Below are 26676 nucleotides of genomic sequence, written 5' to 3'. Positions count from 1 at the left end.
CTGTGCTCCCCGCCGTGCCAGTATCCTGCTTAGCCTCTGCACACAACTGCTGTGTGCAAGGTCCCAGCTGGATAGTGTAGTCTGCTTTCCCCAAATGAATCCCAGCCTCCATCCAACTCAAATCTTTGCTTTTCTACCCATTTTGAACTCCATGGTCCTCTTCAGCCTAGTTACAGAACATACAGAAACTCCCTTTCCCAAGAGCCTCCCTCTTTTTTATCTATGGCAGTGATTGTCAATCAGTGTGCTGCAGCACCCTAGGGTGTCACAAGCTCCTTTTATGGACGGTAAGGAGTGCTACACAATATTAACACTTTAGGTGTGTCCACACACCTACGCATGATTCACAAGGTTACTCAAGAGATTTCAACTAGGAAGCCAGAGTGTCAAAAATATTCTGACCTGTTGTGGGCTTTCTGAGTTCTTTTCAACAAAATAATTTATCTGTTATTTTTCTGTAGTCAAGAAATGAGTGAAAGCTATGCTGGCATTTTGACAGGTACCTTAGATCTAATGAAGGTCACTTGAAGTCTAATAAGGTTGAGAACCGCTGATCTGTGGTTTTGCATTGCATCCACTTGACAACTTATGGTGCTTGATTTCAAAAACGTTATGGTTACCTAGTGAATTGGTTTTGGTATTCTTTGCTCTGACTCCAATCTCACAGCATAGATTCCTTGTAGCACAGCCACTTACCCCATAACTGGCCTATTGGCAAATTGTTTTAGGCCCATTTTGCAAGACACCTCCTCTTTGCCATGTGGTGCTGTGTACATGGCCCCACGCTGGGGAATTGATATTTCAAAATGTCTTCTATATCTCTCCAAAGTCTTTTCCTGCTCTCTAGCAATATCAAGTTTGTCATCTGCTTTCTGGGAAGTCAAAATTGGGCCTTTCCTACTTTTCTGTCATGACTTCCCTCCCATAAGAGCAGTTGCCCAGTGCATATCCATCTCATCCATCTGGGAAGCAGGATTCAAAGGTTCCTACTAAATCTAGGGCAGGGGTGGGCAAAGTCCAGCCCATGAGCTGGATCCAGCCAGCAGTGAACTCCATTTCCCAGCAGCCCCTGCCCACACAGCTGGGGCCAGTCTCCATGGAGACCCCAGCTGCTGAGCTGTGATAGTGCAAAGCTGTGGTTGCCATGGAGCATGTGGCAGAGCAGGGCAGGGGGCTGCTCTGGAGCCACTGGGATCTTGCCGTGGGGACAGCTTGGTCGGGGCCAGGGCAAAGCCGTGATCTGCCACCTGCATGCTCCAGGCAGGGGTATGCAGGCAGCAGATCGCGGCTCTGCCTTGGCTCAGGACCACGCTGTCACCACTGCAAGGAGCCGGGGCAGAGCTGCGATCTAGAGCATGCAGGTAGCAGATTGCAGCTCTGCCCTGGCCCCAGACCAAGCTGTCCCCGCCACAAGACCCCAACAGCTCCCGAGCACCCCCTGCTCTGCACCTAGGTCCAGTCTCCATGGCAACTATCACAGCACAGTGACTGGGGTCTGCATGGAAATTGGCCCCAGCCATGTGGGGAGCGGTTGCTGGGAAATGGACTCTGGCTGCCAGCCGGATCCGCCATTTTGCCAACCCTGATCTAGGGTGTCCTCATATAACAGTACCAACTGCTGTATCTCACTGAGTTCAGGTATGCCTCACTGGACACTGCTGCTATACTTTAGTGTGCTCTACTCTTTTAGTAATGCTATGATTCAGTACATAGCTCCATTTAAAATGCATACTTTAGCATCACTGCCTGAGAGCACTGGGTCCTGCTGAGATTCAATCTCCATGGGGTTACTGAGCAGTACATTCTCTTCTAAATGAGAATCTTTTCCATTGCCCACACAGAAACTGTAATTTGTGGAGGTTGCCCAAATTTAAGGTTCTTGGCCAACTCATACTGAAAAATAAGAAAAACGTGTTTATGTCGTGTGTGAAATACATCAGCTCTCCAGCATATGTCTCTCTACATATAAACTGCATAATCTGGAAGAAAATGGTTTGAAATACCCAAACTGGTTTCCAGGTCTGAAAAGCAAACCAGCTTCAGATTTGCTGAAAAGTAAACCAGCTCCAGTGACCACAACAAAATGGCACAAAAAGAAACAAGAATAAAAAAGAAAGCAAAGAAAAAGGACACTTAGCAGGAGTACCCATTGTCTCCAAATTCAGGATTTTACAAACAACTTCTGCTTTGGCTGTTCAACTGCAGACACATTCAATGCGGACAGCTTTCAATTTTATTGGGATTCCTGCAATACTGGATGGGTTTTTTTAAAGACCCATCTGCTGGAGTTTTGTGAACATAGCAAATCCAAACTTAATTTAAAAATACATATATATTTCTAGTCCTTACAGTTGCAGAGAAAAACCTTGAATTCATGACCCAAGTGCACTCAGAAAGCTGGAAACTCAGTGCAATAATTCAAGTAAATCAATCATTTGTTTAAAAAATGCCATTAAGTGGGAGGCCTGCTGTGAGTTCTAAATGAATCCTAACACCTTGCCTTCTAGAGACTGAAGAATGCTGAGTATCTGCACTGATCATTCAGGCCCTGTTTAGCCAGCTAAGATTTGGCTGTCAAAACTATTGGTACTCAAAGTCCTTTGGGACTTTGAAACTATTGACTAGAGACATTCCCTCTGCTAATGCTTGTATACATTGCCCTGATGACTGGTGCATCAGGAGAACACACAAATCCTACAGTGGGCTCTGCAGAGGAAATCATTATAAATACATGCATCTCTCCAAAGATGTGCATGAGTCAGTCAGAGAAGAACTCTGTAGATTTTCCATCTTTCATTTCTCCACTGCTTCTTTTCCACAGCTGGTCTAAAAATTGTCTTTCCCAAGAACGGAAAGTAAAGTGTTTTTTAATTATACCAAGTATTAAGGTCAATAAAACAAGTAGTATTGTATGGCTCTCATGGTAAGGCCTCTTTAGAGTACAGAAAGAAATTTCAATTTAACTTGTCTGAAAGAATATAACCTTTGAAAGAGAACATACTTTTGGCCAGGGAGTTAAAATAAATACTCTCGCAAGTGTAATGCATAGCAGCAAGGGATAGTTAGGATTTGATTTTCTTCCTGAAATATTTAAAGGAATCATACCCAACCAAAAGAGATGAGAGCATGTCATTATTTTCATACTGTATTCTCTTTCAAGAACTGAAAATTCTCCAGAGAGGATTTCTGCTCCCTATATGCAATTGTTGTAAAGACCTGCATCAGAAGAACACTTACAGAAGGAATTCAAGTGTATAACTTCCATGTTGGTGTATGTCTACTATGGGTCAGATCTTTGATGTAAAACCATATCCTTTAGAACAGCAGAACAATGTAATATAGATTAGAACAGAGACGATGCAAAGCAAAGATAATATCACAGCTCAGAAACAGAAAATACCACTTAGGTGAGGACTTAGCAGGGGATGACATTTTTCAGTAGTAATAAACAAACTTAAATGATTTGCAGACCATAACCAGTGGGAATTCTGAATGCATATATATCAGTTATCCAGATTACCTACCATAGTGCCAAACCACAAAGGCAAAAAACTGTGAATGAAATGATAGGGGGTAGAAAGACTGCTGTCAAGTTGAGGAACCAGGATTATTGTTCTTCCCATTCCTCACAGATTTGCACAGTTATTGCTGCCCATCTGAACCATGATAATGGGAGGTATAACTCGTGATCAGATGGGCATAATGGATGAAGTTAAGGAGAGCAGAAAATCACTCCTGCTCACATAATCTGGCTCCTACCCCCTCTGACTCCCATTGCTAGGGACCTTCTGAATTCACGGCAGAAGTGGGTTGCATGGCAGTTCCTTTAATTTTGCAGGTCCCCCGCACACTCCCCCTCCTAACTGCTGATTGGCTGAGGGACCCCGTTGCTCTGCTGCTTGTTGCTGACCCACTGAGAAGCAAAAACGGCTTCATATTTAAAACCAGTTTTCATCTCCCTGCCAATCAGGAGTGAACAGCAGTGGGGCGTACAGGGGAACCTGCAAGATTAAAGGAGCCACTGTGCAGCCCACTTTCATCATGAACATCCCTACCCATTGTCTTCAACAGACCAGGATTTCACCACCAGGCTTTCCAGGCTTATTTTCTCTAGGCCTTCATACTATGTAGAGTTTGGAAAATTCTCATTGAAATAAAAAGGAGTCTTACACTTAGAACAAAGGTACAGTTTAGTCCTTTAAGGGACTCCTGAGCCCAGGAAGTAACAGGGGCTTCCTTTCAGAGGCTAGGTACCATTCAGAGTGAAAAAGAAATTCAGAAACTTCCCTTTAATGAGAAAATGTGCCTGATATCTTTTTGCTCAAATATTGTTTATAAAAAACTTCCCGCTTCATGAACTGCTTCATATAGACAAATTAGAATTGTGGAGGAGGGGATGAGGAGCCTTGTTCCGTATATATTATGGCATTTCACACGTAGAAGCTGTGCCATCCATGTTGGAGGATGCATGTGAATGGAACTATTGTACAGAATGGTATGTGCAATAAAAGAGAAGCTATTTTTCATTGCTTTAAAGAATTTTATTGTAATCTGGAATGTCTGAGAACTGTGCTGTAAAAATGCAGATTCAGACATATGAGCTTTTTATTTTATTTCACTGAGATTCCCAGGAGGTAGAGTATTTCTACTTTGTGGCCCATATACAGCTTTCAAAATTACCCCCAAGTATTAAGGATTTGTTGATTCAGACAAACATCAATTAATCTGACGGATAAAAAAGTCTGCAAGTGCTCACATTTCTGCATGGAACTGGCCTCCTTGGAGTATGGGATGCACTTTCCTGCACTTATACCTCCCAGTTTTAAACATGCCAATTTAATTAAATAAATTCTATTAATAGCTTTCCATTGCCAAATTTTATTTCAATGTGTTTTAATCTCAAGAAGCTGAGACTGAACTACATGACAAAATCCCAACAGCTCATTATTACTTTACCATCTAACAGTGAGATGCAGGCGAAGATGTACCCTAGAGTAGTTTCTGATAACAGTGTAAGTGTGATGTAGCTGTAATGGTCCAGAAATTATGCAAGAGGCAAGACTTTCTTAGGGTGATATATTTTATTGCACAAGCTATATAGTTTGGATAGTATTAGACAAGCTTTCAAATTCAAGGCACTTTTCTCTATTGCACTAAGGGTAGTCTGAAATTCTACATAAATAAAGGTTCTTTTAATTACCTGCCATTTACAGATATCATAATTATGATTTCTGAGGTCTGTTCTTATCACACTATAGCAGGATATTTTCAATTAACATCAAGAGATCCATGCTGAAAGGATGGCATTAAATGACTTCCTGGCCATGGACATAGATGAAATCTCTATGTTTGTATTGCTGGACTTCTCTGCAGCTATTGACCACTGCTAACCTACCTAAATACACCAAATAAAAAGAGTACATGGCTCGTTACTTCAGTAGCGCCAATATTTCCTCTCTACCAGAACCTGAAGAGGTGATGGGATGCCCTACTCTCTGACAGCCTGTACATGCGGAGTCCCACAGGAATCCATCCTGTTCCCTCTTCCCTACATGAGATCACTGGTAAAATGAGATGTCATGGGTTTAGCTGCTAGAAGTTTGCTAGTGACACTCTTGCTTTCACCTGATGTAATCACTGCTACTGCTAAGATAACAAAATGCTTGCAAAAATCAGCTCTTGAATGAAAAGTAGCTGGCTCAAGCCAACTTCTGGCTCTAGAACCATAGGATGTGTGTAGATGAAATAGGGGCCCTAAATTGAAGCAGTGGGTTTTTAAAAACACCACTTCAATTTAGGGCCAATTAAACATCCATGTCATGCACACAACCTGCTGATTTACCTGCCTCTCCGGTGGCAGAGAGTGGAGGGCAACTACCAGTGGACGGAGTAGTCTTTGGACTGCAGGGGGGGCTGGCTTTCCTCCGCGGCAGCGGCAGGCCCTCCCAGATGGCACCCACTCACAGGCACCTGGCTCGGGTGGTTCTGGGGGGCACCACAGCCATGGAGAGAAGCACCAGCCCCTCTGCAAGTCAGGCAGGCAGGCTCGTGGGGCAGGGGGAATCAGGCTCACTGCTTTTCTTGTGTGGAGCCTGCCCTCCTGGGCTGCTACCAGCCTGTCTGCAGGACTTCCTGCAGAACCACAGAGCTGCACAGAGCCCGGTGCTTCGCTCCGCAGCTGTAGGGGAAGCAAACTAAAACTTGGAGGAGCAGTTTTAGTTTGCTGCACCCCAAGTCATTTAAGGCGCATTATACTGCCGAATCTCCTACTGTGGCTGGAATTAATGTACAATACACTGCCGAGGCATGTAAACACCGATACCATTAAAACGGTGCAACAGCATTTAGCCCTCTTTAAAATGTCATGCACACACGCCCATCATTTCATCTCCACGTGGCCTTAAGTTCAGTTGGTATAAAATGTAGTTGCCCTCCTCCTCCATCATCCAGGGTAACACATTCCTCGGCTATGCTTCTACTAGCATTTAGTTCCACGTGTCAGCTTAAGGCTTTGCTCCTAATCTTCAAAGTAATTAATAGACCATCTAGGCAATTAACAGACCAAATTTCAGCTACCATACAGACTGAATTTTGATCTACAAACTATTATAACAGCTGGTTCCTCTGGGACAATGCAGGTCTCAAACTACAAGATGATGCATGAGAGTTAGAGGCTAAATGTTCTTGCTCAGGGCTATGGAGAAGAGAATCCAGAATCTTACTGGAAACAGGGTGAAACCTCCCTTTGTGGAAAGGCTCTTCCAACAAAAATACTTGTCACTCAAAACACTTCTACCTGTGGCCCTGTAACAAATAAGGCAGGCAAGTGATCATCAACAGCAAAACCTAAGCAAAACAAACCACCCCACAAAGGAAGAATTGCCAGAGACTGTAAAATCCACTAGGGATTTTGCTATTGATTTCACAGGAAAGGTGCTCAGAGTACTGTGGTGATGGGAAGCAATACAAAATGCTGGAGCAGGCAGACACATACAAGCAAGGTCCAAAGACCTCAAGAGGCAAAAGTACCCTGTAATTAGCAATATTCTCATTGTTTCATAGAAATTAAGACCAGAATGGAACATAAGGTCATCTAAGATATCTTCCTTCTTATCACAAGACATCAGGTTTCATCATTAGCATTATGACTGAGCAATGGGCAACCAAGCAACTAACCTGGGGCACCCACCTAGAAGAGGAGCATGAATGGCAGCTGCCACTGTTGCAGCCAGCTCAGCCCCTGCTACCATTGCTGTGGGACAGACCTTGGCTGTTACACCTCTGAATTTCACCTAATTACCTCAAGATCATGGCACAGCTTCCATTTGAACCAGTCTTTCTGTACACTAGTCAAGCATTCCCTTCACTAACATGAAGAGCTGATTGCTACCAACACAACTAATTTCAAGAAGAATGTGATTACTTACAGTACCATTTATTTGAGGGTAGCAAACGGATCTGACTGCATTATTATTGCACAGTCCCACACATTAAGGAAAGGTTTAACAACAACCTCCTAGAAATTCCAGTAGCCTTAAAGGCTAGGAACAGACGTTACACACAAACTGGTTTAAGTGATCAGAAACTGATTTAAATCTGTAACAAAACAGAAGTTCAATGCACATAAACCCATTTCAAAATGGCTAAAACCAGTTTGAGATAAATCTAGTTGAATGTCATATCAGACAACTGATTGCACTCAAACCAGTTTATGCAACATCTGTCGTAGACCCCTTGCTGGTTTAAATTAAATCAGACTCCTCCAGCATCCTGGAATACTCTCTGGGCTGGGCTCTCTGCTCCAGCCAAGCTAGCCCCACCCCTCTGCTCCCCAACCAGAGCAGAGACAGGCAGGGATGGGGGTCTGGCCAGATGCTGGCTTCAGAGGGGAGCAAGGAAAAAGTTTATTTCCCCCCTCCACCCCTATTCCACAGGCACGGACCTGCACTCCTCCATGCTGGCTGCAGCAAACTACACATGCCAGCACCGGGGCTCAGAGGGGGCCAGAGCCCTCCAAGGCCCACCCCCATCCCCCACCCCCAATGCAGTCTGTCGTAGCTCTGCCTGCCCTGCAGTGCAGCCCCCCCTGCTGGGGAGGTGCTCACATTCCCCAACACCATAACAGGGGTTGCTGCCCCCATCAAGAACCCTGCCCCCTCGCTGCTCCAGCAACTGGGAGGGGGTGCAGTCAGACACCAGCTGGCAGGGCCCCTTAGGCAGGGGGGCAGGGAAGGGAGTTATTCTTTCCTCCTACCGGCTTCCAGTGGAGGGGGCTTATTCTGCTGCTTGCCCCAAGCAGTCAGCAAGCAGTGCGCCAGCAGCAGCCAGTGTGAGTGGATCCCAGCTGCAATCCCTTGGGGACAGAGGGGGTGGAATAACCCCCCCCTCTTTGTCCCCTCTGCCTCAGGGGCCATTCCGGCTGGCATTTGGCTGCGCCCAGTCCCACCACTGCAGCAGCAAGGGGGGAGCTCCCAGCAGACCCAGCTCAGGTCCCTGCCAGTGGGACAAGGAGGGGGGAATTAAACCCCTCTCCCTCCAGTTCAGCCCAGGATACTGCCCAGGCTGGCCACCCAGCCCCCCAGCACAGCTTCCCTGTATCCAAAGGCAGCTTTAGGACCCCCCAGCTCCTGGCCTGATGCAGGCATGTGCCTGCATTTTCTCAGTCTAGAGGGAATGTCTTTACAGTTGTAAATCAGTTCAGCCTAGGCAGGTTAGAATAACCTGCAAAGATTGAATCAATTTAGGCTCTGGCTTTTTGAATGTCTGTCCCTTGCCAAACTGATCGCAGTTACAATCAAGTGCTCTCCTCTGGTTTTATTGGTGGGCCAATAGGCTTACTAACCAGGAATCAATGTTCTGTTTCAAAATCCCATTGTCAACTGGATTCAGTAAGAAAGAAATGAACATTCTTAACTGCAGTTTCTATTAAGACGAGATGCCAATTCCTAAGGTTTTACAGGGCCTGAGAGTGAAGCCAATGAATTATAATGGATATTTTTACAGAACTTAGAAACCATGTTTTGCAGATGCAACAGCAAAGTAATGCTGCTATTGCAGTCATTAGGCCAGCTGTGACACTATGGACATTATGAGATTGCCATCCCAAAACCTGATTCTTGGTGGCAACACATATGCTTCATGAGACTGGCAATATGAAGAATTCCATATGTGGCTGTGTTTTGCCTTTGCTTTCTGTGTCAAATTATAAAAGGTACACATGGATGCAAGGATGTCAGTGAGGAACCACTGACCTATTGACAAACAAGCGTGCAATACTGCCCCTAAGGCCAGTAATGTCTGCCTCCTTCTATCTTCTTTCATCCAACTAGCTCTACTGGCCAGTGTACTGGGAAGTCAGGGCCATGGCCTTTGGGGTAAGCTGGCTTCACAGGAAACTGGAGTAGGAAACAGCATAGGAACTACGATCCTGTGTTGTTTTGGTGTGGGGGAAGGAGCGGTGTAAAGATAGAAAGGTTCATTGAACAGATAGAACCATGCATTTCAGTAGTACTAGGACACAGCCTAATCCTTCAGGGTTGCAGGTTAATCTTGTTGCTTGGCTATCTTTGAGTTGTGCATTACTCACTCCTCTCCCCACCATGCTGTGCATACTTTGTCCTGCTCACTTTTCCACCCAGCTGTGCAAATTTTGGGTTAGTCACTTCTCTTGTCAGGAAGCCAAATACCAAACTCTTTGACTCTTACTAGAATTATACCAGTAGCTGACTTCTGTATCTGTTTAAAGCTTATTTATGCTAGAGTCCACCTAAGAGATGTCAGTGCACAGTACACCCTTTATCAGAAATATGGCCTTGTTTCATGGTCATGTTGTTTTACTTAAGTGCTTCCATGCTGCTAGCTGTAAATAACATATATTAATTAGCCAAATAAAATTAAACTAATACACTGGAAAAATGCCAAGCAATAACTAAAAGGCTTGGGCCTCCAATTGACTTAAGCACCAACAAGCTTAAATGCTTCTGCTTATCCAACTCTGCCATGCTGATATCTCACAAGAGGCAGCTGTTTGTGCCACTTAGGAAACTTCTTTTTGAAACATGGAAATGGCACATCAAACAACAGTTACAAGTTTGGTAATGGTGGTGGAAAGGGAAGCTGTTAGTACTTTTTTGAACCTCAAGGGATAGGGACAGAGATTACACATAAACCAGTTTAAATGATCAGAAACTGGTTTAAACTTGGAACAGAACAGAACCTCAGTGCACATAAACCAGTTTCAAAATGTCTGAAACTGGCTTAAGCCAAAGCTAGTTGAATGCAGTATCAGACTTAATTGATTTGGGTCAAACCAGTTTATGAAACTTCTGTCCTAGACTCAGTCCTGGTTTGAGTTAAATCACAGTCCCCCAGCATCCCAACATGCTTTACAACCCTGGGCTAGGCCCTGCCCATCTGCTCCCTAGCTGGAGCAGTGAGGGCTGGCTGACAAAGGCCTGGTAGGGGGCAAGCCCAACTGGGGATGCAGCCCAGTCTGCCGGGGTGGGGGGAACTGCCCCCTCCCCCCCCAGCAAACCCCGGCTGGGGTCTGGGGCCAGGGAGGGGGGTTAAACACCCCTTCCCCCACTTAAACTTACTACTGGCTGCAACTGCGGACTACAAATCCCAGAGGCACCTGGAAGTAGGAAGAAGAAGTGATGAGCAACTCTGCAGAGTCCTGCTGCTGTAATTCTGGACTGTAAATCCCAGAGACCTCAGGGGCAGTAGGAAAAGGAAATGAACACATAGCCAGGGAGCCGTGCTCTACTGCCTCCCAGCTTCTGGCCTGAGCCACTGCAAGCATGTGGCTGCATTTCCTAAATCAAAAGGTAAATGTCACTTCAGTTCTATTTCAATTTAATCTGTACAGTTTAGATTAACATGCAAAGACAGCCATGCCAGTGGCTCTGCTATGACAGTTTGAGCACTCATGGTGCTCAGGTCAGGTCCCAGAGGACTGCAAAAGGGCCAGAGTGGTCCCTATTTTCAAGAAGGGGAGGCAGAAGGATCTGGGTAATTATAGGCCTGTTAGTCTTACCTCTATCCTTGGGAAAACCTTTGAAAAAATTATCAAGGATCACATTTGTGGGAGCCCAGCCAGAAAAATAATGCTGAAGGGCAACCAGCATGAGTTCATAGCAGGTAGTCCTGCCTGACTTACCTTGTTTATTTTTATAACCAGGTCACAAAATGCTTAAATGCAGGAGGCGAAGTAGATGTCACCTACTTGAATTTTAAGAAGGCCTTTGATACAGTGCCTCATCCTATTCCCATAAACAAACTGAGTGGCTGTGACCTAGATGATTACATGGTCAGGTGAGTGGCAAATTAGCTTAAGAGTCATACTCAGAGAGTGGTGATGGATGGATTGGTATCGACCTGGAAAGATGTGGGCAGTGGGGTCCCCTGAGGCTCAGTCCTTGGGCCTGTGCTATTCAATGTCTTCATCAGTGATTTGGATGAGGGTGTGGAGAGTGCCCTGTCCAAATTTGCAGATGACATGAAATTATGGAGTAAAGTAAAAACACTAGTACGAAGGGAGCGAATCCAGGTGGACCTGGACAGGTTGGAAAAGTGGGCAGAAAAGAACAAGATGCAGTTCAACAAATACAAGTGCAAAGTGCTGTATCTATTGGAGAAGGAATCACCAACACACCTATACGCGAGGGGAAGACCTTCTCAGCAGCACAGTGGCAGAAAGGGATCTTGGAGTCATAGTTGACTCCGAGATGAATATGAGCTGTCAATGTGATAAAGTAATCAGTAAAGCTAACCACACTCTATCATGCATTAGCAGGTGGATCATGAACAGGTCCAGGGCGGTGAACTTTCTGCCTGTGCAGCATTAGTCAGGTCACAGTACTGCATCCAGTTCTGGGCGTCGCACTTCAAGAGGGATGTAGATAACCTTAAGAGGGTCCAGAGGAGGGCCATTCTTATGGTTAGAGGCCTACAGGTAAGACCCTATAAGGAGAGCTTGAGGGACCTAGATCTCTTCAGCCTTCACAAGAGAAGGCTGAGAGGGGATCTTGTGGCTGTTTACAAATTCATTGGGGAGGTGGGGAGGAGCAGCAAGAAATTGGAGATGCTTTGTTTACCAGGGCACCCCTTGGAATAACCAGGAACAATGGGCACAAACTGACAGACAGCAGATTTAGGTTGGACAGCAGAAAGAACTTTTTTATGGTAAGGGATACCAGAATCTGAAATGGACTTCCAAGGGTGGGGGTGCTGTCCCCTACTTTGGGGGTCTTTAAGAGGAGACTGGACAAGCACCTGGCTGGGGTCATCCGACCCCAGCACTCTTTCTTGCCCAGGGCAGGGGTTCAGACTCAATGATCTATTGAGGTCCCTTCCGAACCTAACAACTATGAAACTATGACTGAATTGATTCAGCCTTAGGCTTTCAGACTGTCTGTACCTAGCCAAGAAGTCCAGTTTAATCACTAGGCAGTGACACAGATCTGCTCTTGTTTGATCCAAGCCAGTTCAGTACAATATGGGTGCATCCACACATGCAGGCACATGCGCTTGCAGCAGCTCAAATATAACCGGCACAAATGTGAGCCAGGGCTTTTTGCCTCAGCGCACATACCCAGCCATGCGCTTTGGTGTGCATGAGCCCTGCTACAACCGGTGAATGCAGGGATGCTGGGATGGGGTGCCAGGCAGCCGATGCTGATCCCTGCTGCCCCATGCCACATGGGGGGGGTGGGCTGTGCCATGAGGCCCTGAGGATGGGGGAGCTGGGGAAAGGAGGGAAAAGCTGGGGAAGCAATTGGAGAGCTGGGGAAGTGATTGGGGAGCTGGGGGAAGGAGGGGAAAGCTGGGGAAGCGATTGAGGAGCTGGGAGAAGGAAGGAGATGCTGGGGAGAGATTGGGGAGCTGGGAGAGAGAGGGGGAAGCTGGGGGAGCAATGGGGGGCCTGGAGAAGCGAGTAGGGGGCTGGGGCTGGCTGGAGCCCCACCCATGGTCCCTTCTCCCTCCCCCAGCCCTCCCCACCCCCTACTTATTTGGCACAAAGCCTGGGTCCAGGTCCCTGCAGCCTGCATCGCTGCTTGCCCCACACAGGCAGGAAGCATGCTGCAGTACTGGGGCAAGGGCCAGCCACAGAGAAGCTCTGGCTGGCTACCAGAACATCCCTGGAGGACTGAGCCTCTGGTTGCCTCAGGGCACAGTCCAGGACCATGCCCTGCCCTTCTTTTTCTCCCCCAGGGTGTATTTTGTTACCTGGATCTCTAAGTATGAAATTTTGAGCTTGCACTGCAGATTTGCAGCACAGATGTTTTTTTGGTCCCAGCATGCATCTTGCAGCGTCTGAAAAGAGTCTGAGATGCTGCAGGAGGTATGTTTGCACTCATCTGGATGCACCCTATGAGGTTATGTGACTGAAATTTTTACACCAGATTGTTATTTATAGTGTTTCATAGTTGTGGTAATAAAATTATCATTGCAGTAATAAAAATAAAATCAGATTTCTGCATGTTAGCTTGCACTTGAGGTATATTACAACAGCTTTTTTCAAAGCCCTCTTCATGTTTGCATAGGAAATGCCACTGAAAAGTTTCCAGTTTAACTAGAGGTGGGCCCAGAGTGGACCCCAGCTTTCTTCCACCCAAAACTTTGCTCCCATTCTAGGCACATACCATGTATCAATATCCCTACAAAAACACTACTATCCCTATGGCTCAGAGTCTGAGTTGGATCCAAAAAGTGACAGAAGTCATTTAAAAAATGGGTGGAGATAGCAGAGTCTGTAGCAGCGTTCAGCTAAAAACTATTCACTTGACGGAAAGTCTCACGAGAACTGCCTAGTGATGTTTTTCCGTCAATCCAAATATTTATTTTCTTACATTTGTTTGCAATGCTCATTTAATTACTTATGCAATTTGGGGTCATGATTGACCACAAGATGAATATGAGCCACCAATGTGATGTTGCAGCTGGTAAAGAGAGCAAAACTCTGGCTTTTATCCATAGATGCTTCTCTAGCAAATCCCAGGATGTCATCCTCCTGCTGTACTTGGCCTTGGTGAAGCCGCAGCTGGAGTACTGCATCCAATTCTGGGCTCCACAATTTAAAAAGGATGTGGAGAAGCTTGAGAGAGTCCAGAGGAGAGCCACACGCATGATCAAAGGTCAGGAAAACAGACCTTATGACAAGAGGCTGAGAGCCATGAGTCTCTACACCCTGGAAAAGCGTCGGCTCAGGGGTGGTCTGGTGGCCACCTATAAGATTATCAGGGGTACTCACCAGAATCTGGGGGAACATTTGTTCACCAGAGCCCCCCAAGGGATGATGAGGTCAAGCAGTCATAAACTTCTCTAAGACCATTTCAGGCTGGACATAAGGAAGAACTTCTTTACCGCCTGAGCCCCCAAGGCTTGGAACAGACTGCCGATAGAGGTGGTGCAAGCACCTACTCTGGACTCCTTCAAGAGACATTTGGATGTTTATCTTGCTGGAATCCTTTGACCCCAGCTGACTTCCTGCCCCTGTGGCAGGGGGCTGGACTTGATCTTCCGAGGTCCCTTCCAGCCCTAGTGTCTATGAAATCTGTGAGGAGGTGGGGGGAATGCACGGCAGGATGCCGAGTGGGAAGACAGGGACAGCGTGCAGGCAGGCAGGGATGGAGCACTGCCGCCTCCCAGGAGCAGGGCCAGGGTGGGGTGAGGGCAGCGGTGGTGCTCCATCCCTGTCTGTCCACATGTACCCCTTAGGACCAGTCCAAGTACCCCCAGGGGTATGCGTACCCCTGGGTGACAATCCCTGATCTAGACCATCTATAACAGCTGTGTATATGCAGTTTGTTATCCATTATAATCCATGTTATACCAATGTAACTTCTTAGGTGCCTTTTTTCATTTTAATTTGTCCCTAGATTCCAGAATAATTGTCCACACAGGGAGTTCTGCTGCTGTAGTAAATAATTGTAGTGGTAAATTTCCTCTGGTAGACAAATAATTATTGATTCTTTCATTATTTAATCAGAAATGCATGGTCATGGGAAAAGGAAGGTGGAGGGAGAGGGATATTGATCAGTAACAGAACATAGGGGGTTTCACCTCTAAATCACTAGTAGTAATCTGGCCCCCACTCAACCGGTTCAGGGGTCTCTATGCAGAAGTCTTCTTACTCTTATGTTCCTTTTGCATTGTGAGGTACAACTTTAAAATGACACTGACAAGGCTTTATTTTCATAATGCAATAATCTTTTTAGCCGTTGCACAGTCTGTTGTGTTCTCAGAATTCAAATGCTTTTTTCCCTTAGAAAATTCTTTTCTTTTTTATTGATTAGTTTTCTGTTTTGAGGGCTGCTCCAATGGAGTCTTGCAGTACTCCATTTGATTTTATAATACATGCACAACTTTGTATGATGACTTGTTTATTTCATAGATTTCATAGACATCAGGGCTTGAAGAGATTCAATATTTCTACCTTCTGTAGAAGGTCTAATGCATTTTATTTTAAAAAGGGGAGAAGTATATAAACAAACTAAGAAGCAAAGTTCACAAGTTATAGGACTAAAAGCAAGAGGCAGTGTTTTTTTATGATATAATTTATTGGGCCAACTGTATAGGCTTCTTTTGCAAACCTGAAGCTTGTCCAATCTCTCTCCCAACTATATAGTTATACAGTTGGCCTAATAAAAGATGTCACAAATAAACCCTTGCCTCTTGTACATTTCCTGGAACACTGTGGTACAAGAGCAATCAAACTCTACCAAGAACAAGGGCCAATAAAAAAACGAACTAAAATAATTACATCAAAATAAAAACAAATCTCATGCTGTGTCCCATTCTTTCCCTTCTTTTGGTCTATGTTGTCTGTTTAGGCTCCAACACTGTAATGCCAATGCATGTTCTCCACGAAGACCAGTTATGTCAGCGGCTGTCCACATGGTTGGAGGGATCTCCCTGCATGAATTTGCCCCCAGAACTGGAGCCACAGACTACAAGTTTAAATCCTCAACTAGAATCTATCTTTAAGTTCTTTTGGAAAATGACTGACTTTAACAGGCCTTATCCATAAAAACAACACTGTTGAACATTTACACCTGTATAGTTACACGCTTCTGGGATCTTACCTGAAGGGTTTTGACTTTGCCCAAGATGTTGTCCTGTGACATAGCTTGGATTGCCTGCTCACTCTCTGCTCGCCCATCAGGTATGAAAATACTCTCATGGGAAAAAGCTCGAGTACCCATAGTATAGTTGGAGGACCTGCAATAAAATTCAGAAACAGTATTTAATTTATAAGGCTGCTCAAATGATTCCTATAATTCGTTATTACAGTAATTCCCCTTCCATCTATGATTCCCTATAGGGGTCCCCTATGGATCCCTATTCTGGTCTACATAGGCATTTGTAACAGTCTTATAACTGGGTTTAGGTAGTTCCAATAGTTCCAGTAACTCACCTCAGCGGCATGGCTAACATCTGTCACAAGTGATTCATTCACACTCTCTCTTTCTGGGAGAGGGGAGAATGGTGTCAGAAGCACAGTGATCTGGCAGTATATTTTTTAACTATATACATTCTCCCTATTTTATATATGAAATGCTCCTTAATGTTTGTTTATTGAACCACTGTCTCACAAATAATTTGATCAAGCCCAGAGATATAACCAGGCAGGGTTCACTGACATTAAAAGGAACTATTTATCTCAGAAGTGATCAATAATATTTTGTAAAAAAGCAAAAATGTCCTTTAATTGAAGAAAAAACTTTTCAAAACAGAACAATCAAATTCTTCCTTCCCTATTTTGAAATAAGATAGTCCACAAGTTAGTTTAGGGGAAAAGTATCTCCTGTTTCCAAAGAGACTTAGTAGAATTGGAGACATGCCACATGCCAACAGAGAAAACTCAAATGCAATGGAACTCACCTGATCTCTGGTTTTATTATACACTGTACACATGGTCTGTAGCCATCAGAAAGTTCTCAGGCCTCTCAAGAAAGCCTAAGCACAGTTTTAATTTATAATTTCAGGTAAATGCAAAACCAGACAAACCAGGATGGTTTCAAATAACTTCTAGGTTTGATTTGCTTGAATCAGAAAGTTGAAGCAAAGTTAACGGTGAAAATTCCCAGAGTAAAACCAAAACTGACATTCATAAAAAACCACTAGGCAGAATCATTATTTTCATTGGTCAGTTATAAAATAATAATCAGGGAGCGCATCTATATGTTCCCCTATGGCAATGTTGTTACTGTGTGTAAGAAACCAGTCCATTGTTGTGCCGCCGCGCCTGCACACTGCCCCATATGTAGTACCTTATGTGTTGGCATATCGCTGCCTACAGCCCTACTGGCCAACGGGCACGTGCAGCCAGCGTGGAATCATCACACATTGAGCGCGCCAGTAAGTCCCGCACTTTTTAACTGCCGCACTTTTCAAATCAGGCCATGAATAGAATGCCTGAAGCTGATTGGGTGAAAGCGCACCTCAGGGTTGCGACGGGTATAAAAAGTGGTGGTTAACACCGCTTGGGGAGGACTTAGTGAAATCCACCAAGTGTGCAACTTCCACACACCACGGGGACCGGCCACCTCCGTGCCTTCCGCCATGAAAAACTCCCGGCATACCCCTTCCCCAGTTAGCGTATCGGATCCTACGAGCAGTTCTGCTTCTCGGTAACTAGTGAACGGAAAACGAAGCAAAATCTTTGTAAGAAGTCTGCAGCCTGCACCTCCGACGCAGAGTGTAAATGAAAATAAACTTGTTTGAAACCATACGAGTGAGTTCCCTGCCTGCCTTTGTTAGTCCAGATACCTGATGAGCGTGCACCCCTCTGCAACCCAATTGGGGAGCAACACTGTGATGTGCTTTACTACTTCCTTTTGGATTTCTGAAGCACGGCGCAGTTAGCTTAGGTCGCTATTTCACTGGAGTGGTGCACTAAAACAGGAGATCGCACCACTGCTAGTGTACCACTAAGGTGAAGTAGCTGCCAGTCACGTGTAGATTCACATGATCACTAGATCGCTGTAGTGCATCGCACAGCAATGTAACATGTTGCTATGGTGACAGAGGGTGACATGTAGCTGCGCCCACTGAAATCCTAATTTCTGTCATATCAGGGAAGGCAAGTATGAGGTGGATTGTTACATGCAATTATAGTCTGATGATTTCATCAGGGGACAAGGAATCCAAAGGTCCTTAATTATAACTCTGATTTGCTTGTAGTCTTGGAAAATAAAATCACTGCATCTCTTTACCTCATTTTCTCCCATCTGTAAACTGGGCATAATTCTTTTTTCATAGAAAACTTCAGAAATAATGTTAGAATATGAACGCTACTTAGCATACATGGTAAATGATGATAACACATGTGAACTGTGACTAAAAACATTATGTGAATCCCTTATTTCCTGCTGATTGTTCTGTAGCTATGATATACCCAAAGGTAAATTTAAAATTTTGGATTCAGACAGCAGTTTGAATTATGTACAATGGGAAAGGATGAGTCTCACATTCAGACAGAAAGAGGACATCAGTGCACCTTAGGTGTATACTTCAGAACTGCATTGCTACAGTCCATTGTCTAAATAGCCAGAAGCCTCTTACTCATCATGCTGTCATTCCACACGGTATTCTTAAATCACCACCCACGTGTAACTGTGATGACAAAAACTCAGCAAACAGCTAACTCACCAAGCACCAGTGCTGGTATGCAGCATTTTCTACATAATTCCATACTATTTTGTAGGGATGTGCAAAGTGGGCCTCTATTTGATTTGGATTTGGCTGGAATCAAGGACAGTGATTAGATTAGTTGATTTGAATCACTGTCCCTGATTTGATTTGGCTGAATCTGAAGATTTGATGCCAATTTGGAGGATCAGTGATTCGGACAGAGACACAGCTTTAAAAGTTTTTTCTACATACCTTGAGGTAGCAGGCATGGCTCATGATCGCTGCGATGCTGGGGTACATGAAGCATCCCACAGGAGTGTGGGGGGCCCTCCACATGCTCGGCAGTGAACCCAGAAGTGGACCGGAAATACTTCTAATCCACTTCTGGGTCTGCTGGGACCTCCCCTCCTCATGCCCCTGGTTCAGCAATTGGCCACCGGGGGACCCCAGGTGCCTCCCCCAGACCCAGGAGGCACCAGTCACCTTGCTGGGGGGGTGCAGGGGAGCTCCCCAGTGGACCCGGAAGTTGAGTGGAAGTGGTTCTAGTCCACTTCCAGGTCTACTGCCAAGTGCGCTGGGGAGCCCCCTGTGCTTCTGTGGGACACTCCATGCACGCCAGCATCGCAGCACTCATGAGCCCCTGCTACCTAGAGGTGTGTAGAAAAAACATTTAAAGCTGTCTCTATGTCTGAATCACTGAATCTTTCCAAATCCCTCTGAATCAATTCAGAAGGTTCAGATTCGATTCGGAAAGATTAAAGGGTCCTCTGATTTAATTTGGATTTGGAGATTCAGCCAACGAATCAGGCCAAATCTTTGCCAAATTGAATCAGGGATCAAAGCTTTGCACAGCCCTACTATTTAGATTAGCAACATGCAGTAAAAGATGCTTATACACCACTGCTGGATACCAGAAAAGGGGAGATTTACAAAAAGATAACACAGAAGAGAAGAGCATGTTCCTAGTAGGTCAGGGATTTTTTTCAGATTTAAATTCTTTATTGAAAAAATGTTCATCAAAATGTTGACATAGTATGGTATAATTACAAGTAAACACATTGGTACACCTCCCTCTGTTTCTTGCTTCTGGCAGGTGTTGTTGGTTGGCTTTCTTTGAATTGACAATAGTCAGAAACATGCTCCACATAAAAGTTCTGTCACCATCTGATGGTATCTGATACCATGGAGTAGACCTAGCTTGTATATCATATTGCACTGCATGGTGCCATGCAGGCATATCCTTAGCCATTTGAAGACAACAGCTTGCAAGAACTTATGTGGATGTCTAACTTGGCTTGTAAAATCTTCATTCAGGTGTAAATATACGAGAAGGGAAGAGCCCAGTCTGAGACTCAGAGCCCAGGTTGAATTTCAAAGGTTGGCACTTAAGGTTACTTTTTCTTTTTCTTTATTTTTTGACTAACAAGTCCAGATAATGGGAACACAGATCACTGTACACTTCCCAATCTCTCTTTTGAGCCACGCCACGTGGCCTGTTTTTATTTTGTGGCTCAAACGTGTTAGAAGGTTACTAAATGGTAAATAAAACCAGGATTAACAAACAACCTCTGCTCTAAACGAAATCTCTATCTGGTTTCAAATACACTTAAAAATTATGTATACATTATTGCAATCCAGTTCTAGTTCTAAACAGTTTTAAGGTGCATTCCCAAACACTCGAGCTGGACAGAGGGGATCTATTTTTTGCTCACTTTCAGCCTTTTTTTTCAAAACCCTTCTGAATTCAAGTTTGACAGATCATTTTATCAAGACCCTTTTTTGGTTTCATTTTCCAGTCTTTGCCAAGGAAAAAAAAGAAGACTTGACACAGGAAGTGTCACTGCTTTGTTCAGTGCCACTACCATTCTTACGGTTTTTGAAGATTTAGCAGCCTCTGTACAGAAAAATCTTCATAAGGTGTCTCTACAGACTGTTTCACAAAACTTTCCTCAGTTAGAAAACACGTTACCACCAAGAATGATACCTTTTCAAAGATAGTTTTCAAGTTCATTTTCACTCACTCTTCCCAGAAACCTCACTGCCACATAATTCCTCTCCAGATCTTTCAAGTTTCAAGGCTCTTACTTTCTCTTTGTTATAGAGGATAATATTGAGTTTCTAAATGTCTATATTATGAATAATGTTTCATGACATTCTTGCCCGCATGTAGTGCAAGTCTGTGTTTTAATGCTGATAGCTGGAGAGCTACAATATACCCCTCGATGACCGATAAATTATCTTCCTTTTGACAGGAAGATAATTTATTGACATTGAGAAGTCGAACTGACTCTTCCCTATTTGTTTATATCAGAATTGCTATATACTGGGTCAAACCATAGGTCTGTCTAGCCCAGCATCCAAACAGAGTTTCATTTGGTGGCACACATGACTCCTTAGTTGCCTTTGAACAGCAATGAGTGTTGACTTTGGTCAACCAGGGTTCCCTGCTTAGTGTCCTTTGGCACCCTGTAACCTTTACTCCCATTTCAGTTTTGTCATTTTTGTCCCAATAAATTATCTGTGATTCACTTACTGACCACCCTTTAGCCACTGGGGAGGGTAGCCCCCTTGTAGGCCCACTGTCATAGCCCAAGAAATAGGCCTGCTTCACTTGGTGGCTTAGTATGGATGCCGAGGGAGAGGGGAAACAGAGCATTTCCAGAATTTTTCATCCCCTGCTTCTTTCATGTTTCAGCTATCAGCATTCAGAGGTTTAAGAAGTTCAGCAGTACTATGTAAAACACTGCTGTGGTATTGTCCATCATCACCTGATTGCTCATGCCCATGATGTATGGGAGAAATGAAACATACTTCAGTCAAATCGTTCCAAGTCATCATATGCAATCTGGTCCCTGCCCAGGGCCACAGTCCTTTACCTTGGTGATGGTCTGGATGAACTCCCCATCGAAGACAGAAGCATCCTTTATTGGTGTCTTTGCATAAAGAGATGGAGAAAAGGGGATTCCCTTGCAGACTTGATCTAGATTTCCAGTTAGCAATAATAGGATTCCTTTTTAAATGTAAACCCGTTATATGTCAATGTGACATTTGCTTCTTGGACTTCAGAGTGTATGTGGGAAGGAGAGGGGGAAATTTCACCTACTCTGGCAACTAAAGAAGTTGAAGTGTAGCAAACTTGAGTCACAAATGTGTACAAGGCCTTGTGGCCTGTAACCTTAGATAAGTCCTTTCTGTTACACTTATGAAATCTGACATAGCATACAATCTGTTTTTGAGTAGCTATGCTTTCACTGGCATGGGATGAGTGCGAATGTGTGTGCATGCATGTGCATGTGCATATATATAGATATACAGTATATATATATTTTTGACTAGGCTGAAAAAAGGCTTTGCCCTTTCTAATCTTGAATTCCAAGGAGTGAAGAGCTGAAAAATGTGATGTACACTGTCTGTGACCTTGCTAAGAAGAATTTCCCTGCATCAACCAGTTGTTGAAATTTGGATAAACTAATAGCTTTATTTCCTTAAACATGCTGCTCTGCTGGCCAGACATTTTGCAAAGATGCTGATGGCTGCTGACAAAACCAAATATGGTGCGCTCTATTGCAAGTGAGACTACCCCATTAGGAACTTTCAGTGCTTCCTGTTTGCTGGATGACTCAATGTATGAAAATACAAGAACTGCAACCTAGGCTGGAACATCTAGGGGAAGAATTACTCATGCCAGAGTCCCCACTATGTTCTTGAACTAGCAGCCACAGATGTTGAAGTCTTTCAAGTCCATAATGGAACACCAACCTCCTGCTTTTTAGGGGACTCAAGACAAACTAACTGAAATTAAACTTTCTCTCTGAGTTAAAGAAAAACTTCTATTGCTTCAAGTATAAGGAAAGATTCCTCCCCCCAAGCAATAGCCTCTCATAAGAGGGGCCCCAAAAAGACAAGGAAGAGAAGTATGAAGTACCTTGAACTACATCAAACAATCTTTTTGTATGTTCTCTACAACCCAGAGGGTTAGTGGTAATTTTGTTCAAGACTTGCTGAAAGTAAATCGACTGCAAAAAGAGTGGAACTGGGTTATAGGGTCCCCAGTAGCAATTCCTGCCAACTCTCACTGTAATTTTCAAAATGTTTAGAGGATGGCATAAGCCTGGCTGAAATCATGGTAACAAGAAGCAAAGTCTTCTTATCATTTTTTGCTGCTTTCCATTTGGTTTGGATATAAGACAAAGAAGCAGAGAAGCTGCCTCCAGTAGGGCTGATGTCTGCTTCCTTTCAGGTTGTGGAATAGAAATGTCCAAGGATGAGAGCATATCATCAGAATCCTTTAATGAATGCAGTACCAAAAAAGTTTATTCCCTTCAAAAAGTTCCTTTTAATCAGGCTCTGGACTTCTCTAGAAACTGCAGAAGTAGTCTGTGCTCAGGATTCACATTACATAATTATTGTCAGTGCCATTTGGTGCAATGACCTTCAGAGAGGTCTGAGCAATAAACTCTGTCCCAGCCAGAGATCCTCTTTGGAGATAACAATATCTTCTCCTCTAGTTATGGCTACCTGGATGTTTTAAACAGTAGATTATCAGAGGCTTACCAAAATATAAACAAATGCTACACAAAGGATAACTAAATACAATAAAATGACACCCTAACCGATGCTGCTGGCTGAAAGATTTCAATCTCAATCTCAGAACTGTACCACAAAAAGCATCTATCCAAGCCCTAGAAAAACTAGTACCCCCAGTATTAACAACTCCAAACTGATGAGATATTTGAACAGGAACTCTACATTAAGGAACATGATTTATACAAAATGATTAATTTGAAACCTTACAGCTTATTTTAATAAAATATATAGTGGTAGGGTAGCAGAATAAAAAGGTTGTTAAAATTAAGTGAAACACATTTTGTATACTGCATTGGTGGTGTTCAGATCTGGATGAGGTTTAAACTAGGATTTTGATGTAACACTCCAAGCATGATCTAACATGAAGAAGTGGATACAGCAGTATAGAAGTCTCATGAGCTGGTCTCATAAGATTTCTGCCATTGTGGGTGGTAGAAAGCATGTGAAGGCAAATGTTTTTATGAGATTTATGCAATTGTTGGCTGCATTTCAGCTGCACTTGAAAACAAAAATCTAGGGAAACAATGCTGCTAGTTCAATTAGAGATCTGATGACTAAATAGAAAATAATTCACTTGACAGAAATCAGGGGCTTCAGCATCAGTACGTTCTCACTGTATTCCCTAGAAATAGCAAAAGCAAAGCACAAAAGTTTATGTAGCTAGACTTTCATTTCAGGAATCCCAAATTCAAATTCTATAACCTGTGTGTGACATTTAGTTTCACATTCACAGACATCAAAATCTGGGGAACCTAGAAAAATCTCTTTTCTGCAGAGAGAGCATGGTAGTAGCAGCCAGTGGGCTGTCTTTGAGAGACTTAATTCCATTACTGGAAATTTAGGTGTGTTGCAAAAGAGACCAGAAAAAAAGAACCAAGTTTATTCCTTTGCAGAGGGGCTAGCACAAGACATAACCAGCCATTAACTCTCCTTTATTCCCTCAAAACCAGCATGGCTACCATGAACTTGCTAGAAACACAGTCAAGAGGGGCTATGCAAGTTTTCCTTTCTACAGAATTTCTGTCAATGCACAGCAGAACAAATTTTAACCCAGTGCACAAGGACTGCAGAAGGCACCTATATCACTTAAACCATGTTTTGAGCTTTGTCTCTGGGAAGGCATGGAGCTGTTGTCTCATTTTTTGTAAGCTCTAATGAGCTTAAAGTTTAACTCTTCAGTCCCCATGTTTATGGAAAATGTAAATATTCATCGCTTGTAACACTCAGAGTTGCCACAATAAAAAATTATTGGATGTGATTAGTTAAGTACATTTTCCTGTAGACCCAAAAGATTTTGTGTTGCCTGATTTCAAAATGTGATGAGCCCAAGCAGGTCTCAAACCTGTTTTCAGTTGAGGTGGCCACTACAGAAACACAGGCTAAGGAACTGGGTGTCACCAAACAGGCAGCTCACAGCAGAAGAGCTCAAGGGCATCAATTTACTTACAAAATATTCTGTTTTGGAGAAAAGTCAGAAGACAGAGACATTTGGTTCTGGAATGACACAGAAAACACTAGGCTAGAAACTACATAGGCCTAGTGGATCTGATGAGCAAACATATGTTTATTATCGGCTTTGTTTACATTTTGCTTTAGACTATGCTATGTGCTTTCCTAGAATCATAAGAAAGTTAAAGTTGGAAGGGACGACAAGAGGTCATCTAGTCCAACCCCATGCTCAAAGCAGAACCATCCCCAACTAGATCATCCCAGCCAAGGCTTTGTCTAGCTGGGTTTTGAAAACTTCCAAGAATGCAGCTTCCACCACCTCTCTGGGTAACCTGTTCCAGTGTTTTACTACCCTCATGGGCTAGGGACAGTTTAAGTGATCAGAAGCCAGTTTAAGTGATCAGAAGCTAGTTTAAACTTGTAACAGAAGAGATGTTCAGTGCACATAAACCAGTTTAAAAATGGCTGAAATAGGTTTGAGATAAACCTGTTTGAATGTAGTATCAGACTTAACTGATTTAGCTCAACCTGGTTCATGCAATGTATGTCCCAGACCCCTTGCTGGTTTAAGATAAACCAGATACACCCCCAGCATGTTCTCTGGGCTGAGCAGGGCTCTGTGGTCCACAGCAAGGCTGGCCCCTCTCCTTTGTTCCCTGGCTGGAGTTTGGCAGAGACTTACAGGCACAGAGCATCTGCCTGACTTCCCCCTGCTAAGCAGTGATTATTCCCCTGCCCCTCTGCCTTACACAGACACCTCAACATTAACTAGCAGACCACATGCTGGCTAAGGTCTGTGCTGTGGGAGAGGGCAGAGGCAGACAGGCTTCTTGGACCTAATCAATGTGTAGCTTAATGCCCTTCCTTGGAAGAGCTGTTTAAGAAGAGCTCCATTAATTAATGGAGAGAGGCTTTGTTTTTGTACTGAGTAGAGAAACACTGAGTTAATGGTGATAAACATTCCCTGTGTGGCAGCTCATGACAGGGGGAATAATGGGAGCAGTCTGCCCGGCCTGGCCATATTCCCTTCAGTTCTGCCCTGTGGAAGCAAAGGAAGGACTGCTCTAGCACCCCCCAGCCTCTAGCCTGAGCCACTGCAGGCATGTCCCTGCATTTCAGGGATGTCTATCTGGGTTACAAACTGATCTGGCCTAGCCAAGTTAAACTAACCTGAAAAGATTGAATCAATTTAGGCTCAGGGTTTTAAATGTCTGTCCCTAGCCCTAGTAAGAAAATTCTTCCTAATATCTAACCTAAACTTCCTTTTCTGAAACTTGAGACTGGTACTTCTTGTTCTGTCATCTGCCACCATGGAAAACAGTCTAGCTTCATCCTCTTTCAAACCCCCTTGAGGTAGTTGAAGGCTGTTATTAAATCCCCCCTCAGTCTCCTCTTCTCTAGACTAAATAAGCCCACTTCCCTCAGTCTTTCCTCATAAATCATGTCCCCTAGCCCCCTCACCATTTTTGTTTCACTCCTCTTGACTCTCTTCAATTTGTCCACATCCTTTCTGTAGTGGAGGGCCCAAAACTGACAACAGTACTCCAGATGCAGCTTCACCAGTTCTAAACAGAGGGGAATAATCACTTCTCTTGATCTACTGGCAAAACACCTACCAAGCAGCCCGGTATGCCATTAGCCTTCTTGGCAATGAAGGCACACTGCTGGCTCATATTCAGCTTATTGTCCTTTGCAACCCGCAGGTCCTTTTCTGCAGAGCTGCTGCCCAGCCAGTCAGCCCCCAGCCTGTACTGTTGTATGGGATTGTTCTGTCCTAAGTGCAGAACTTTACACTTATCCTTGATTAACCCCATGAGATTCCTTTTGGCCCAATCCTCCAATTTGTCCAGATCTCTCTGAATCCTAGACCTACCCTCCTGCCTATCTGCTATTCCCCACAGTTTGGTGTCATCTGCAGACTTGCTGAGGATGCACTCGATGCCACCTTCCAGGTCACTGATGAAGACATTGAACAAACCAACCCCAGGACTACCCCCTGGGACA

At 44.1% G+C, this 26676-nt stretch overlaps 1 protein-coding gene across 4 annotated transcripts in view; it reads right to left on the bottom strand.

Annotated features, from left to right (window-relative positions):
- The window catches only part of CRACD (capping protein inhibiting regulator of actin dynamics), a 223293-nt gene that overhangs the window by 37107 nt on the left and 159510 nt on the right, over positions 1-26676 (bottom strand). For all 4 annotated transcript variants that reach the window (XM_090035961.1, XM_090035959.1, XM_090035962.1 and 1 more), the window contains one exon: positions 16086-16221. In XM_090035961.1, the coding sequence (XP_089892087.1) occupies positions 16086-16221 (136 nt within the window). The remainder of the gene's footprint in view (positions 1-16085; positions 16222-26676) is intronic.

Source organism: Crocodylus siamensis, chromosome 2 (assembly GCF_052110815.1).
Source record: "Crocodylus siamensis isolate JL-2025a chromosome 2, ASM5211081v1, whole genome shotgun sequence".
Lineage (NCBI taxonomy): Eukaryota > Metazoa > Chordata > Crocodylia > Crocodylidae > Crocodylus > Crocodylus siamensis.
The sequence above is the reverse complement of the archived record's forward strand: the minus strand, read 5'-3'. Positions and strand labels throughout refer to the sequence as shown.